Source organism: Mesoplodon densirostris, chromosome 6 (genome assembly GCF_025265405.1).
Source record: "Mesoplodon densirostris isolate mMesDen1 chromosome 6, mMesDen1 primary haplotype, whole genome shotgun sequence".
In the NCBI taxonomy this organism is placed as follows: domain Eukaryota; kingdom Metazoa; phylum Chordata; class Mammalia; order Artiodactyla; family Ziphiidae; genus Mesoplodon; species Mesoplodon densirostris.
This window is the reverse complement of record NC_082666.1, coordinates 36,926,102-36,944,174: the sequence shown is the minus strand read 5'-3', so window position 1 is coordinate 36,944,174 and position 18,073 is coordinate 36,926,102. Positions and strand designations below refer to the sequence as shown.

Genomic DNA, 18,073 nt, shown 5'->3' with positions numbered 1-18,073 from the left:
GTGTGTTTGTGTGTGTGTGTGTTTGTGTGTGTGTGTGTGTACGTGAATTCCTTAGGATTCTTTATAGACAAGAGTATGTCAACTGCAAGTAAAAATAGTTTTACTTATCTGCAGGGAATTTATTAAATGGATAAAAAGCTAGATCCTTGCCCCCTTCCCATCTGGACAACTTCCTAGGTGGTTTACTAGGTTCATTGGAAACTGTGTTACCTCAGGAACCGAGGCTCTAATACTGGTTCCCACATTGCCAAATATATTACATGAAATACACACAGAATATATAAAAAAAAAGCAGAACAACTTGAAGAAATTAGTGGCTTCCTAATAAGTCAGGATTAAATAGCTTCAGTTAAAGGAGCCCTGGAAGTATCCAGGGACCTTGTGGAGCATTTATTTAGTTTACCCTAACGGGTTACTCCTGAGGAATGGTCCCATGTGGTGATGCGTGTCATTTCCCTCTTGGGAACAGCAGTGACCTGGAAATAATGCTCTGGGTGGGATGAGGAAGCCGGAAGCTGATCTCACCTGTGCAGCTGCAGGGAAGATTCAGGGCTCAACTCTGGGCCGCTTCCTATCCCACAGGAGTGGAACACCAGTGGCATCCAGTGGCCTGTCAGACCAATCACAGGTTGGAATTCTCACCCACACTTAAGCAGGAATCTTTCCTTTTCCTCCAAATCAGGTAATGGGCCAAGCTCACTCATGGTGAAGTTAAATTGGGTGATTGGCCTGGGGTAGCTTGAATTGCTGATTCGGCTTCTGAATCAGAGCATGAATGGTGATCATCAGAGAGACCAGCTGGGCAGATAAACTAAGTCATGCCCTCTAATGTGGTGGCCATTAGGGTTTTTCCAAAGCCCATCAATGCATTTTGTGAGTGGACTCTCTCTTTTTCTATTTTAGAAATAATTATAGAAATTAATGATGTGTCAGTGTTTAATAACACTTGTGTGAGGTGGCAAATAAACCCAGGAAGAATAAACTCCAAGATCGTATATGTGGTAAGTAAAGTGAGCTCCTTTTTCCTGCTAGGGCAGAAATGGTTACCATGGGAATAAGAGTAGGAGGGTCTTGCTTCCGGAAGTGCTTCTCAATCTAATAGCTTTCCAATCCCATAGTCCTTTAAAAAAGTGAACAGAATTTTTAAGATATCTGGATTATTTTATTTTACATGTTGTGTTTAGTATATTTGTCATCCTCCAGCGTGTATGTGTGTGGGATGTATTTATATTTGGCATCGTCATTATCGCTTGTTTGCAAGCTCTTGTATTTCACTCCCCCAGAACAAGCCTAGAAGCATCTGCTGCCTCGGTGACAGTTGGCAGTGAGCGGGTCTCAGGTTGTGTTGCCTCCATTAATTGCTGGTCATTTGAGTGCAGGATAGCACTCCCTGGAGATACTCCTCATTTTATGTCACTTCTCAGCATTTATGGATTACTGGGCTGATCAGATTTCATCATCAGATACCTGATAGCAGAGGTTTGCCCTATTTATCTCCCCTGGGGTGAGCAGTGCAGTATTAAAGGGAGTAGTAAGAGAGTAGGTTCCAGCACCACAAAAATCTCTCTTGTTTGTTTTAACTGGAGTCACGGTGGGTTCTCTTGTCTTTTCCCCTCACAAAGATATACATAAAAGGACGACGGTTGGACCCCATGGAAACAGTTCATGAGGAGACAGTTAATTTGACCACAGACAACAGGACCCCGGAAGTGTGCCTAGATCTGTACCAGGGCACCAACTACACCATGCACATTTCTACTGCCTCTCCCAGACGCTCTGTGCCAGCCATCATTGGGTTCCAGACAGCTGGTAGGTGGAGGTGAAGTCTCATTTCTTCCTAGAAAATGCTAAGCACAGGATGTGGGGAAATGTGCTTCAGAACCTACTGGTCAGGAGAGTTCATGGTTGCTCTCTGAGATTTGTAGCCGGGGGATTAATTGCTCTAGGGCTCAGAACCAGAGCGGGTCTGGTAGGAGAGATTCCTATCCTATGGTGCCAGGCTGAATGGTCACTGATGTATTGATTCTCAGCTGCGTCCTCTGGTTGACGTGGAAGGTAATAAGGTATTTAAAAGAGGAAAACAGTAGGTGATGACGCAGTCCATTTCAGTTATCCAAGGCAATAGAGGGTAGCCACATGGCTTATCTTTGGTAGGAAACTCAAAAGTCATTCACTCTTGCCTATGGGAAAGGTGGAGCCAGGGAGGCTGACCCAGGAGCTGTGCTCCAGGATGGGAACTGACCCTAGGACTGATTGGGGTTGGGGAACTGAGCTGAGAGTGGGCAGGCGGAGAGGGGGAGGCAGCCCTAGGATGCAGGATGGTAGATGTGGGGTGAAAAGAGGAGTGGACAAGAAGGAGCTTCAAGAAGTCATAATAAGCCCCAAGGCACATAGTTATCACATGGATTTTTATATCATCATGACAATTACAGTAAGTTTTTTTTTTTCATAATTCTGGTTGTGGGGTGTCAGGACTAATTAAACTCCTAATAAGCAAACCTTGAAAAGCCACTGGTGTCATTTATTATTTTGGATGAGTTGAGGTAGTTCTCAACTAGCTATTTGATGTCCTAATTAAGAAAACTCAACCTTCAGGTGTTGCTGCCACTAGGAACTGGGAAGTAACATGGATGTGGCAGAAATAATTGAAGTCTGCCAGTCTTAACAATATCAAGCCAACTGTGAAATTATACAAAATAGGTCTCAGGGTACTTGAATATAAATAAAACAAAATGATTTATTTCTAAGTAAATACTAGGTAGGGAAAGATATTGTCAGATTAATATAGTAACTAGAGAAAGTTGTTCAAAGTTAAAAATAAACTACTGTGGATTTATTAGGAATATGTCTTCTTTAAAAGAGTATCCCAGGACTCTGAACTCATCTGTCTCTGTTCAGTCAGAATGACAGCTTACTGTTCAGTGTCAGCTGTTTTTACTAATATCCTCTTCAACCTCTTCAAGTTAATTTCCACTGAGAAAAGCATGGCCTTTTGGGTCAGACATACCTGGATTTGCATCTTAACTCTGCTGCTTAAGAGTTGGGTGACCATGGCTGAGTTTTTTAATGTCGCCAGACCTCCTTCCTCTGTCTGAAATGTTAAGTGGAATTGGATTAAATTTGCAAATTAATCTAGTGAGGATTGGGATTTATATTGAATTATTCCAACTGGGAACAAGGTATGTTTCTACATTTACTCCATATCTACTCAAATTTTGTCTTTGCTGTTTCCTTATGCACTCTTGTGAAGGTCTGTCATTCCCTCCTCTATATCCTGCACATTTAGCCATCTGATTTCATTATTAGCATTATGCTAGTTCTCTTTAAATGAATTGGGAAGTTTTCCATATTTTTTATACCTTGGAAAAGTTTATACCACTTTAGAATTATCCCCTTCCCTTAAAGTTGGACACGTTGCTCTTAATATTATTTAAGTTTCACCCCTTTGGGAGATGATTCTTTGATAACTTTGTCAGTTTCTTCTATGCTTTTGGGGGTCTGTTTATGTTTCTTACATTTTCTTGAGTCAATTTTTATAATTTGTAGTTTCCTAAGAAACGTCCATTTAGCTGTGATTTTAAATATATTGGCAGATATATTGGCAGAATGTCACATGGAATATTTGTTTACAACTCCTTTGGGGTTACAGATTATATAACGCCAGGTTATTTCGATTTGTAGTTTTGTGTTTCTCTCTTTTTAACACTTGATCTGCTTCGCTTGGGTTGTCTGTTTTATTACTGTTGTTTTCCCCCAAAGAGTAATCTCTTGGGTTTTTTCATTGTTTTTCTTTCTCTGGCTTATTAATTTCTCCCCTTATATATATATTTTTATTATTTCCTTCTCCCTGATTCTCTTAACTTCGTTATATTGTTCTATTACTAAATTATTGAGTTGAATGCATAGTTCAACTTATTTCCATTATTTTCTGTTTGATAATAAAAGCCTTCAGTGCTTCTTTCTCCCTTCTGGATTTGAGCTTTGGCAGAATTCTTTAGGCATTTATACATGTTCTCTTTATCTTTACTTTCAAGACATGGTATAATTGCTATTCTGATTTTCCCTTGATCGAATAATTATTTATGAGGGTGTTAATATATGTTCTTTTTATTTTTACTTTCGAAGCATTATATACTTGCTATTTTTTATTTATATATTTATTTATTTTTTTGGCTTCATTGGGTCTTTGTTGCTGCATGTGGACTTTCTCTAGTTGTGGCCAGCAGGGGCTACTCTTTGTTGCAGTGCATAGGCTTCTCATTGCGGTGGCTTCTCTTGCTGTGGAGCATGGGCTCTAGGCGCATGGGCTTCAGTAGTTGTGGCACACAGGGGCTTAGTTGCTCTGCAGCATGTGGGATCTTCCTGGACCAGGGCTTGAACCTGTGTCCCCTGCATTGGCAGGCAGATTCTTTTTATTTATTTATTTTTATTTTTTTATTATTTTATTTTATTTTATTTTATTGCTTTATAACAAATTTAATCAGTTATACATATACATATGTTCCCATATCCCCTCCCTTTTGCGTCTCCCTCCCACCCTCCCTATCCCACCCCTCCAGGCGGTCACAAAGCACCGAGCTGATCTCCCTGTGCTATGCGGCTGCTTCCCACTAGCTATCTACCTTACGTTTGGTAGTGTATATATGTCCATGCCACTCTTTCACTTTGTCACAGCTTACCCTTCCCCCTCCCCATATCCTCAAGTCCATTCTCTAGTAGGTCTGTGCCTTTATTCCTGTCTTACCCCTATGTTCTTCATGACATTTTTTTTTCTTAAATTCCATATATATGTGTCAGCATACAGTATTTGTCTTTCTCTTTCTGACTTACTTCACTCTGTATGACAGACTCTGGGTCCATCTACCTCATTACAAATAGCTCAATTTCATTTCTTTTTATGGCTGAGTAATATTCCATTGTATATATGTGCCACATCTTCTTTACCCATTCATCCAATGATGGACACTTAGGTTGTTTCCATCTCCGGGATATTGTAAATAGGGCTGGCAGGCAGATTCTTAACCACTGCACCACCAGGGAAGTCCCTACTTGCTAGTTTGATTTCCTCATTGATTGAAGGATTAATTACGTGTGTTATCAAGTGGTAGGTTTAAAATATTTTTAACATTTACACTTTGTTGTTGATTTCTAGGTTTTTTTTTACATTTTAGTATTCTTTGTGGGGAATTTATCAGCATTTTCTTGGGGCTTACTATTTGGCAAAGTTTTGTGATAATAGGTAGAGTGTTTGCTTGTAAGGTAGGATCTAGTCTTAAATCAGCTCTAGTAGTAAGGTTTTTCAGGACTTCTGTTTTTGTTGTTGTTACTGTTCTTTGCTTACTTGGATTGCCATTCTTCTTAGTTTCTCTTAGAAATTCTAATTGTTTTGTTTCACACATTTTGATGTTATGATATTTATGTTCGTGATTGATATCTTAACTGTAGATTCTAACTTCCACTATTAAGAAGTGGCTCACTTTAGCCTATTTAATTTTTTTTTGCCCCGATTTTCTTGATTTCTTTGTGCTCTGTTTGCATGATATGCCTTTGCCCCACTTTTGTTCTTCTTAAAAGCTATCTGGATAACATTGCTATAGAGGTACTCTAGGAGACAGCATATGTTGCAAACCTTTTTGAGAAAAATAGTAGTTAAGCAATTTACATTAGTGTTGTTTGTGATATGGTTTTCCTTTCTTCTGTCATCTTAATTTTTTCTCTTTTTTTTTTTTTTTTTTTTTGCGGTATGCGGGCCTCTCACTGTTGTGGCCTCCCCCGTTGCGGAGCACAGGCTCCGGACGTGCAGGCTCCGGACGCGCAGGCTCAGCGGCCATGGCTCACGGGCCCAGCCGCTCCGCGGCATATGGGATCCTCCCAGACCGGGGCACGAACCCGTATCCCCTGCATCGGCAGGCGGACTCTCAACCACTTGCGCCACCAGGGAGGCCCAATTTTTTCTCTTTTTTATGCTATGTTGTTATGTCCATTGTTTTCTCTTTTTGGTGCACGGATTTTCTTTTTTCAGTGATTCAGACAGTATAGATTTTGCTTTTATTCTATATTACACATTAAAAAACAAAAATAAAAAAATCCTATTTGAATGTGTATTTCTCTTATTGCCTGTGTTGACTGAAATAATGTTAACTTCTCCCCCAGTAAGATAAGGAAGTTAGCATTCTTTACTTCCTTTTATTCCTTCCCCTTTTGCTTCCCTTATGTTATTGGTTTAATACAGCATTTTATTGCCAGATTCTTATTTTTAATTATTTTTAACATGTACTACATTTTTAAAGGATTCATTTTTATATTAATTTATAGCAATATTCATAACAATTATTTAAATAGGTATGTGTTTTAATAGTTTCAGTGTTTACTACCAGTCCTTTCATACCAACGCATCTCTGTCTTTCTCTGTATTTTTATTTCTCTCTCTGCACAGTGACTTCTATCTTCTTACTGAAGAATGGGATACTTTCTGAGCCCCGGATTATCTGAGAATATCCTTTTGTTGTCTTCACAAGTGAATAGGAACTTGATTGAAGATAAAATTCTTGGGCCAAAATCTTTGTTGTCAGAATTCTGGTGGCATTTCACATTGGCTTTGGGAATTTAAAGTTTTGAAAGAGGAATTTGAAGGTGTGATTAAAAAAAAAATCCTATGTAGGCAATCTGATTTTTCAGCCTGGATATCATAGAAGCTTTCTTTATGTGTGAAGTTCAAGACTTTAATCATTTACTCATGCACATGGTAAATGTTTATTGACCACTTACTATGTGTTTGACATTGTTCTAGGCATCAGGAATTCAATAGTGAATGAGACAGGAGTCCTTTCTTTCATGAAATTTCAGTCATGGGTTATATACATGTTAATGTTTTTCACAAAGTTTTCCTAGTACCCTGTGAGATTTTGGATCTTCAAATTTCAATCTATCTACACATTAGGAATATTTTCTTTCATTAAATCTCTGATTATTGTTTTTGTTTGTTTGTTTTAGCTCTTCAAATACTCCTATGTGGAATTCCTTGTCTGTCTGCATTGGTCTTCTATTTTCTCTTTTTTTATATCCGTGCCTTTTTCCTTTGCCTTCTGTGAGTACTTAGCAAGTTTGTTCTCTATATGCATATATGCATATATGCATTGACATTTCTTTTTTTTTTTTTTTTTTTTTTGCGGTACGCAGGCCTCTCACTGTTATGGCCTCTCCCGTTGCAGAGCACAGGCTCCGGATGCACAGGCTCAGCGGCCATGGCTCACGGACCCAGCCGCTCTGCGGCATGTGGGATCTTCCCGGACCGGGGCACGAACCCGCGTCGCCTGCATCGACAGGCGGACTCTCAACCACTGCGCCACCAGGGAAGCCCGACATTTCTTTTTTTAAAAGATTAATTAATTAGTTAATTAATTTTTGGCTGCGTTGGGTCCTCATTGCTTCACGCAGGCTTCCTCTAGTTGCGGCGAGTGGGAGCTACTCTTTGTTGCGGTGCCTGGGCTTCTCATTGCGGTGGCTTCTCTTGTTGCAGAGCATGGGCTCTAGGTGCGTGGGCTTCAGTAGTTGTGGCACACAGGCTCAGTAGTTGTGGCTCGCGGTCTCTAGAGCTCAGGCTTGTGTAGTTGTGGTACACAGGGGCTTAGTTGCTCCATGGCATGTGGGATCTTCCCGGACCAGGGCTTGAACCTTTGTCCCCTGCAGTGGCAGGCGGATTCTTAACCACTGCGCCACCAGGGAAGTCCCTGCACTGACATTTCTGATGCACTTTAAATTCTGTTGTTGCACTTTCATTTCTTTTTGCTTTTTGTCTCTTCTAGTTCCCTTTTTGTTTCTGCCTCTCTCAACCAGCTTCCTCTCTGCTATCACATTCTCTTACATCTCATCCTTAATCTGTTTGAATCATCTTTAAAATTTTTTTACTGAAAGTACAGAACAGATGTTGCTGAATTTTACCATTATTTTGCTCACTATTTTTTTCAGCAGTGTTCATTCTTTGCCTTCTAGGCGCCATCTCCCTCTTTTTCTTTGTAAAATCATTTCATGGGCTTCCCCCCCTTCTATATTATTTATCCTTGGAAGATAAAAGCTTTATTTAGGTTTGATATTTCCCTCATAATAAAATGGATGGCATTCCCTTTGATCTTACTTTTTATTGGATAATATTGGTATGCTTATCTCAGATCTCATCTTGAAAGATTTACTGCTGGTTGATGATCCAGTATCCTTTGGAGAGCAGCTGTGAGAAAACCTACTGCCCCGAGTTTTATTTCTGAGCACTTTGCTGTCTTGAGTGGTGAAGCTGTAGCTCTTGGGCCAGCTCAGCATTGCCTGGCTTCATTATGGTGCTATAGCCTACAGAGGTAGGAGGGAACCAAGTCTCTCCTTTTGCCAACCCAGGCTGTCTGTCAGGTGGAACCTCCAGGTCCCTAGGCCTCCCCTTAGAAGTCCTTCCCTGTTACTGATCTCCATTGTGCTAAGGAAAGGCTATTATTATTAGAAGTAGAAATAGTGATAACAGAGTATATAACCCTGGGTGCCTATCAGAATTGCCTGGTGAAGTAAAAAAAAAAAAAAAAAAAAAAACCCACAGGTGTCCAAGCTTTACTTTAGATCTGCCATGTCTGAGTGAGGCTGATGTGCATTTAGGATTGGGAACCCCCAGGGTAAATGGCTCCAGCTGGAGCAGTCCTGTGGCCTATCCTTGCTTCCAACCCCTACCTCTATGGGCACCAGTCCTCCCCTATTCCTTCTTTTGAGATTTTGGAACCCTGCTCCTTTGCTTGGAAGGCATGTTGATTAGAGCTCTCAGCATCTTTCTTTACCTAGTCTCTTCCACATTGTGCTAAGCAGAAATATCTTCGTGTTTCTGCCTTATGGATGGCAGTCAATCCTTCTTTCCAGCCCAGATGCAAATTTTGACCCATTTTCACTATTCTCAGTCACTTCTGTCAGGGTTGGAGGTGGGAAGTGGGAGCCAGATGCTTTTGTTTTCAGACTATAATGGCTATAAGTGGGAAAATCATATTGAGATGGGAATTCTGCAGACAATACTTCTGCTTTATGCTCTGTTTGTGTACAGACATATACTATATGTGGTATTTCTCACATACATTTATTTGGTATACCTCAAAATCATGTGCGTACTTGGGGAAATTTTTGTTTCTGGTGTCCTTATGAAATCTTGAAAATGAAAGCTATGAAGATAACGGAGAGCACATTGTGATAGGTCTTCAAATTCTCTCTCATAACCATATTTTACATTTTCCAGCTATAGCTAACCAAGAATATTTTCTCCCACAGCTAATTGCCTGGTGCTGCCTATGTCAGTGATATTTAAAATGCTGTGGACAATTCCAATTTTGAGTAGAATAATTTATTGTTATCATTATTACTTCTTAGGTAACAAAGACTCCCATGGGAGAAATATAACTATCTTATAGTAATAAAAAGCTTCTCTCTGTAGACATTTAACTTTTTCTCACTTGTAGAAAATGTACAGACCTGTTTGTTAGGAAATTTGCTTTTCCTTGAAAATTAGCCATGGTACTACTAGACTCTCTGTGGGTTCTTTAATTCATTAGTAACAAATTTTTTCTTCTTCTTCTTCTTTTTTTTCATTTCCTGCATTAAGGAAATAGAACATCGAAGGAATGAATTAGGCTGCAGGAGGCATGAAATGACTTTTTTTCTATATAGCAATGCAAATATATCAGCTCTCTGATTATTTCATTGCCTCATCTGAGTAGCTCTTGAAATACTGTCTGCTGTGAGAATAAACATCTTGCCTGGTCATCTACTTTCTGATCATCTTCTAGGTTGGAAACACCTGCTCTGAGAGTTCTAATCCCTGACCTTTGACTTTTATTCAGCTTTTTCCTTATTCTCAGACTTTCTGGCTATTGATATACTTACCTTCATGACATTTTATTTATGGACCATCCAAGTGATAGAATGAACTCTCTAAAAATCTCACAGCCTTGTGAGTTTACAACAGTTTTAAAATGTGCATTATTTCATTTGATTCAACAGCCTATGATATAAGAAAAGCAAACGTGATTACTTGATTCCACAAATAAGGAAACTGAGGTTCAGAGGGGTTAAGTGACTTAGCTAAGATCATGCAATTAAGAAGTTGTAGGGCCTCCCTGGTGGCGCAAGTGGTTGAGAGTCCGCCTGCCGATGCAGGGGATGCGGGTTCGTGCCCCGGTCTGGGAGGATCCCATATGCCGCGGAGCGGCTGGGCCCGTGAGCCATGGCCGCTGAGCCTGCGCGTCCGGAGCCTGCGCGTCCGGAGCCTGTGCTCCGCAACGGGGGAGGCCACAACAGTGAGAGGCCCGCATACCGCAAAAAAAAAAAAAAAAAAAAAAAAAAAGAAGTTGTAGAGCTAGGACTTGAAACCAGATTTGATGCTTCTGCTGTTAAACACTGTTGGCTCTCGGAGTTTCAGTTGTCCTTGGCCATGGTATGTTTTGCTAAGAAGATGTAACCTTTCCCTGTGTTCTTTCTTATCTTTTAGGTGATGATCTCTTAGAAGATGACAGGATTTTCAATATTTCAATACTTAATGAAGCTTGTTTGAAATTGAACAGGCATTCTAGGAAAGTTGGAGCAGAACGAATGTACCAAGTAAGAAGATCTCTTATGCTATTCGTTAATGAATTGTGTCACTTAAAAATTTGGGTACTCTCCAAGTGGGGATCCAGAGTATTTAAAAACACTAATGGAATGAACTTCTAGACTGTTTGATTTTTGTTTCTAGAGATGGATATGAGATGGCTGCAAGTGAGGGACTAAATTGAAGGAAGACACTATTGGGTGATTTGCTCTCATTTTCTCTGTCTGGTATTTCACATGTATTATATTTTATTTTGGTTCATTTATAGTTGCAGCTTATTTTGTCAACAAATTCACACTCGGATGTGGGTTTTTAAGAAACTTATTGCAGGGCTCTTGGTCCTCACTTAACTTGAATTTATAAACATCACAAATCTCAAGTAAAATTATAAGTATATTCAGGCAGGAACTGAAATTTATTATTTTTGTATCATTTTTAGTGCCTAGCAAATCATCTGGCAAAGAGTAGACTAAGTAAGTATTAAATTAGAATTAATTCATTAACCATTTACCAAAAGAATATCATGTATTAGGACCTGGAAGTTCTATTCGAACTAATATAAACATACAAGTAAACAGACAACTACAATATGGTGTAATGAGAGCTTTGATAAAAAGTAAATAAATGGAATAGGAGTCTGTATGTACGTGTATATATGTCCAGGTACAATTTAAAAATATATATATTTATTTGGCTGCGCTGAGTCTTAGTTGCAGCATGCAGGATCTAGTTCCCTGACCAGGGATCAAACCTGGGCCCCCTGCATTGGGAGCACGGAGTCTTAACCACTGGACCACCAGGGAAGTCCCCATGTCCAGGTACAATTTTTTTAACAAGAAGCAAAAACATTGCAGAGTCATAAACAGTAAGTAGGAATTAACCAGATAAAAGATGTTGGATGAGGTGACGAAGGGCAGTGTGGGCAAGTTGAGTAGCTTATTGGATAATTGAGAATGTGGCTTTCTTGGGGAACAGAGAAAGCAAGGGGGAGTAGGAGGAGATGAGGCAAAAATCTGAATAGTGATCATCCCTGTATCCTGTACTTTTAAGCTTGGATCTTATTTTTTATGTCTATATGGAGGCACTGAAGGATTTTAAGCAGGTGAGTGAAATATTCAAATTTTAATATTGGAAAGAACACTGGACCTAGAAATATATTCAGGTACCTAAATAACTTAATATAAAACAAAGATGATTTTTCGAATGGGTACAGAAATAAATGGTTCTGGGACAACTGGTTAACTACTTGGTTAAGAAGATAAATGATTCTCACTTCATGTCCTGCACTAAAATGATTAAAGAGTTCAATTGAAAAAAAAATTGCTATTTTTTAATATGTTAGACAAAGGTTAATTTAAGTAACATGTGAAACACTCTTAACAAATCCATTGGAAGGAAGTGAACATTCAAAGGCAGTTTGTAAAAGAGAATAGATACTGCCAAAACACACATGAATACACACATGAAAAAAATTTTTAAATCATGAGATACCATGATTTTTCTGTAAACCTGGAGAAAGTATTACTACACACAGCCGTGGGCCCTTAAAGTGGCATGACTTTTCTGGAATAGTTATTTGTTAGGATCCATAAACTTCCACAAGTATACTATAATTAATTATTCAAACATATACAGAAAGATTAAACTGTTCTCTGAAGCTTTATTTATAATAGGGGAAATTGGAAACAAATGTCCATCCATAGGGATTTGATTAGATAAATAATCATACATTTATTGGATAGAACACTATGCAGACATGAAATACCTTCTGCTTCCCACTGGACAACATTTGTTGCTGTGGACCAATATTCCCATTGAAATGGTCTCTTTTTCTCCTGTTGGTCTGAGCCTTCTCAGTCTCTTTCACAATTTAAATCTGATTACCCCCAAGGTTGTGCCTTCCCTGTTCTCTTGTCATTCTATACCCATCTTTGGTTGTCTTACCCATTCTCCTGACCTCCTTGACCATCTCCATGCTGAAGACTCCTAAATCGATTTCTTTAGGGCTAATCTGCTCTCTAAGCTCTGGGATCTGTACCCCGCAAAAGGCTCCTGTGCTCCCTTTAGCACTGTGTTTTCACATAGGTGACTCTCCTACCTGCAAAGCCTTTCCCTCCTTTACCTGGATAACTCCTGCTCGTCCTTCAGTGCTCAGCTCAGTCATCTCCCTGGTGGGAGGCCTTCATCGACCTCCTCCCCCAAATGCTGTCCCTGCTCTGAATTGTTTTTCCTACCCTTACTTTTCACATCGCCAACTCACCTGGTTAATGCTAATTTCTCTTTCGGTCCACAATTAAGATGAGGAAGCCTTCCCTGATTCCCCAAAGAGGAGGGTCAGGTGTCCCTCCTGGGTACTCCTCCAGCTTCATGTATTATAAAACTTATCCCTGGGTATTTTATTTGCCTAGATACTTACCTGTGAGTTCCTTGAGGTTAGGACCTGTATCTTATTTACTATTGTATAACCAACACTGTATACTCTGGCTGGCAAATAATAGGCAGTCTGTCTATTTATACAATGAATTAATGATAGAGAAAAACTTTCTAATATGTTGTTAAGTAAAAGGACTATATTATAAAATTGTACAGACTGTGTGATCCGAAGTTTGTTAACTAGAAAGTAATTTTTTGTTTATAGACTGAACTACATGTAGTTTAGAATGAGACTGACTTTGTATAGAAGTGCAGCCTCCATAGTTGTGAGGTTTTTCTCCAGCAGAGGGCAGCAGTCTGAATGCAGAAGTGGTGAAGTCAAACATCTGGATTGGCCCAGGGCTTTGAGTTTTCAAGAATGGGTGAAATTGAGAACAAAGTGGCAAGGGTGTTGAGGGTATCAGGCAAAGAGAATGGTGGAAGTGATAGACAATGGTATCCGAGATAGGTGGGAAGATGAGGATGGGGGTGTTAAAATATTGGTAGAAAATCTTGAGTGAGGAAATCTTGGGGGATTTCCTGAGAGAGATCAGACTGAGTGGGAATGAGTGGTCCAGAAGAACAAGGAATTGTGAGATCTTGGTGGAGCAGCTCAGAGGATGACAGTCAAGGATGTGGCGGTGGATGTGGGTAGCTGAAGCAGAGTGGAGGAACTTCACAGCACTGAACTCAAGCAACTCTGAGGCCAAGTTTTGATGGCTTACCTATAAGGACCTTTATGTTACCCAAGAGAATGCTAGGAACTGGGGGAGAGAGGAATCTCCCAAATGAGCCAGGGTCTTGGATGTCTGTGGAAGAATGACAGTGATGAGGAAGGGTAGAGGGTGGAATAGCCAATGACACGAGCATCAAAGGAAACACTAAAAACATGTACATCCAGCTAAAACACATTGATTGATCAAGGGCTGATCATATTACTTCTGGGAACTTCACATGTTTTATTATCTTTTTTCTCTTATAAATCCCTATATTATACATACATCTTGAGTTGGCAGTGGTTAGAGCATTATTGGGTTACCAGTGTGTGTGATGACTCTGTGGACCAAGAACTGGTTTACAGAACTCTAATAGGAAGCCTCCAGTGAAGTACCATGACTCAGTTGCTTTGAATGCATAATTTGGGGTAGTCCTCATACAGTGTAAAAAGTCTGTTCCATGAGGCTTGTCTATGGATGCCTTATGAATGAAAAAAAATGAAAAGGATTTTTCCCAGTAACTCCAGTACTGTCTCCTTCACCTGGGAAGGCTCAAGGGGTTACTTTAGAATAGCCTGACATTTTGTCCATCTGAGATGTAGTTATGCATTTTAAGCTTAGGTTGAGAGGGAGGTTGAATAGGGTACGTAGGGTAGCTTTGTAAAGTTCTTGTCCGGTTTAGCCTGCTATTGTATTAAAAATAATTCTGTGTGGGTGAGGACAAGTAGAAGGAACCTTCCTGCTTTCTTTCCATTTTGCTTATAGTCTAGACATCTGCAAGCCAAATGAATTTAATGCATCACTTTCTTTTAATCTCACCACAGTTTAAAGTTCTAGGTCAAAGGCGGTATCTGAATAATTTTTATCACGCAACATCATTTAACTTCACAACGAGGGAACAAACCGCAGTGGTGTGTTTAGATCTGTATCCAGCAACTGAGTACACAGTGAATGTCACCCTCCTGGGATCTCCTGAGCAGCACTCAGTGCAAATAACAATAACAACCGCACCAGCAGGTGGGTGTAGTTGTCCTTCTGTTTGGTATCTCAAGACAACAAGTTAAATATGTGTATTGAACTGTACAACATGGGGCAGAACGATAGCCTCAGAGTCAAGAGACCTGGGTTCTAGTTCTAACAAACTACCAATGTTCTCTGGGACACAGTGTCCCTGAATCTTACCACCTCTCCCCTTTCCCACTTGGGTTCTGGCTCAGAGACGGTACAGACCAGGAGTGGACTGCTTTACTCAGGAATTCCTAGGAGTGATGGATTGAGAATACTGTAAGGCTTCCTATCTCTCACCTCAAATTTAAGACAGCTGAACCCTAAGGGTAGTCACTATGGGCAACTAGAACTAACTTCCAGGAGATCAGAAATGTAAGCTGCAGTGTGTTGGACATGGGTAGGACAAGGAGGCCTCCTGACGGCGCCGTACGAGCACATTAATCCGTCGCAGAGAACAGTGGCCTAAAGCAGGTCAGGCTCCTTCTCCTGTAGCTTGCAAGGAAGCCCAATAGAGGCGGCTGTGTCAACTCCACAGGCCTCCCTGGTGGGGAGGGATGCAGAAGTCTCTACCATTTCTTTTGTTCTTTCATCAGTTGGGTTGCTTTTTTTAAAAAAAAAATTTATTTATTTATTTGGTTGTGCTGGGTCTTAGTTGTGGCTCCCGGCCTCCTTAGTTGTGGCATGCGAACTCTTAGTTGCCGCGTGCATGTGGGATCTAGCTCCCTGACCAGGGATGGAACCTGGGCCCCCTGCATTGGGAACGCAGCGTCTTAACCACTGTGCCACCAGGGAAGTCCCTCATCAGTTGGGTTTAACGGACAAATTTATGGGCAACCATTGAAAGAAAACAGTAGAATAAGATAGGTCTCGCTCCTACCTTCCTGAGGCCTTTATCCTGTTCACCGACTGATCTTTGTGGGTCAGTAGTGGGCACGTTGGTCTTTGTACTTGGAAGGCTCTGAAATGCAGTAGACACAGATGAGGGCCACGCAGCACCGGAGGCCGAAAATTCACTCTTTATTGTATTTTTCATCTCAGATTGTGCCTTGTATCAGCAGAGGTTGCACGCTGAAGACCTCCTGACAGCATAAACCTAGCCCCCACATACATTTCTGGCTACAGAATAATGCTCACAACTTGAATATGCATTTCCTCCAATTATTAAATCCTCAGAGAAATTAAAGTCTAAAAATAACACCCACCTCTCCCTGTAAATTAACGTGTAAAGGCACTCAAGTCTCAGGTTCTTTCCTCCCCAGTGCCTTCTCTGCTAAGCCTCCATTAGAGTGGCCTCCCTGAGACAGGGAGTGTGTTCTAGCTGTTACATCCTATGAATCTTTTTTTTTTTTTTTTGTAGTAGATGTTATTTCTTAGGTACCTCCAAAGTTGAATTAATCTTATTCCAAGTTTCATTGTCCCATTTCTCAACATGAGTCCCAGAGATACAAAACTTAGAAAAGCGAAGTTACGTGATAGTTATACAACACTGTGAATGTACTAAATATCACTGAATTGTATACTTTAAAGTGGTTAATTTTATGTTGTGTGAATTTCATCTCACTTAAAAAAGAAAAGCCAATGGCTTAGATACGTTCTTCTTGCACCTGGGCCTCAGTTACCTTCTGAGTGATTCGTACGTGACGTAATGCAAGTAAAATGTTTAGAATGGTGCCTAGTACATAATAATGATGATGACAATACTAGCTTTGTTTATTGAGCACTGAAGATGTCCAGGCATTTTTCAAAGTGCTATCCTTCGGTCAACCCAAACCTACCCAACCTTTTGAGGAAGGCATTATTTTATTCCCGTTTTACAGATTAAGGATCGTGAGGCACAAAGAAGTTAAGCAACTTGCCCAAGATCACACACTTAGTGAGATGTACAACTGGGATTTGAATACAGGCATTCTGGCTCCAGGGCCCTCAGTTTTAATCAGTACATCTACTGCTTTTTACTAAATATTTAGTGCTTAAAAAGAAAAAAGGGAGAATTTTGTTCCTAGAACCTAGTGCGTAAGTCAGTCTAGACCCACCTTGCTTTTTTCAACCTTGGACCGTGAGCAAAAACTTCAAATGCCATGGATGTGTAAATGCATTCGTTTAATAAGTGTCCATTTCTTATCTACTGTGTGTCAAGCAGGTTCTGATAGCTGACAACGTAGCAACAATAAAACAGACTCAGCTGTCATGGGGTTGGAGTCAGGAGGTTGGAGAGGAGACAGATAAACAAGTAAGGCAATATATGTTAGGTGGGGCTAAGTGGTAAGATGAAGAATAAAGCTTGGCAAAGGGAGTGGCAATTGGTGGTCAGGGAAGGCCTCTATTATAAAGAGACATGTAAGCACAGGTCTGAAGGAAGTGAGGGGGAACACCAAATGACAGGCATGTCCTTGGCATGTTCTGGGTACATCAAGGGAGCCAGCGTGGCTGGAGCAGAGTGAGCTGGAGAAAGTGGTGGGAGATGAGGTCTCTAGCTCGAGTATAACGAGGGGGCCATGGTGTCAAGTTCAGAAAGTGAGACCATTGTTACCTCCTCCTTTGCAATGTGGACCCCAGGTTATCAGCAGTGCGTGTAATCTAGCATGTGATGTGACAGCCTCTATAGGTTACTCAGCTGTCTGAATTCCACCCCCTGTGAATTTCAACTTAATTTGGGAAATCTCTTCTCTTGAAGTTATTGGATTCAGTCTGACATCAGGCTTCCCATCTGTTGTGGGGGAAGGAAATCTATGCTTTTTGAAAATTTTGGAACTTTGCCAATGGTGGTTCCAGGTCTTTCTTGGTGTCTATCCCAAGTATTTAGAACCTTTTATTTTCATGTCTCCTTTGAGTCCTTTTTCTACCTACCCTCCACCATTGCTGAAGATCTTGATCTGTGCAGTGAAAGAGCCTCCTTTCTTTGTGAGCAGGACATCCCATATTTATAATAAGAAGCTCTTCAAGTGTAGCGGGGGGGCAGGGGGAGAGATAAATTAGGAGTTTGGGATTAACCTATACACACTACTGTATATAAGGTAGGTGAACAACAAGGACCTACTGTATAGCACAGGGAACTGTACTCAATATCTTGTAATAACCTATAATGGGAAAGAATCTGAAAAAGAATAGATATATATGTAAAATTGTATACCTGAATCGAACACTTGAAACTAACACAACATTGTAAATTAATTATACCACAACAAAAAAAAAAAGAAGGAGGGAACATACCAAATGGGGAGAAAAGTACTTCAATAAACTCATATTTAACTAAAAAAAAAAAAAAAAAAAAAAAAGAAGTGCATTGTCTTGCATGCCTGCCTCCTTCACACTCCCAGTTTCCTGCTGTTTTCTC

General features: G+C 40.3%; 1 protein-coding gene across 1 annotated transcript in view; it reads left to right on the top strand.

The window, feature by feature from the left end:
- The window catches only part of SUSD1 (sushi domain containing 1), a 116,403-nt gene that overhangs the window by 47,037 nt on the left and 51,293 nt on the right, over nucleotides 1-18,073 (top strand). The window contains exons 7-10 of the mRNA XM_060101326.1: nucleotides 904-1,001; nucleotides 1,623-1,809; nucleotides 10,505-10,614; nucleotides 14,556-14,748. Coding sequence (XP_059957309.1) covers nucleotides 904-1,001; nucleotides 1,623-1,809; nucleotides 10,505-10,614; nucleotides 14,556-14,748 — 588 coding nt within the window. The remainder of the gene's footprint in view (nucleotides 1-903; nucleotides 1,002-1,622; nucleotides 1,810-10,504; nucleotides 10,615-14,555; nucleotides 14,749-18,073) is intronic.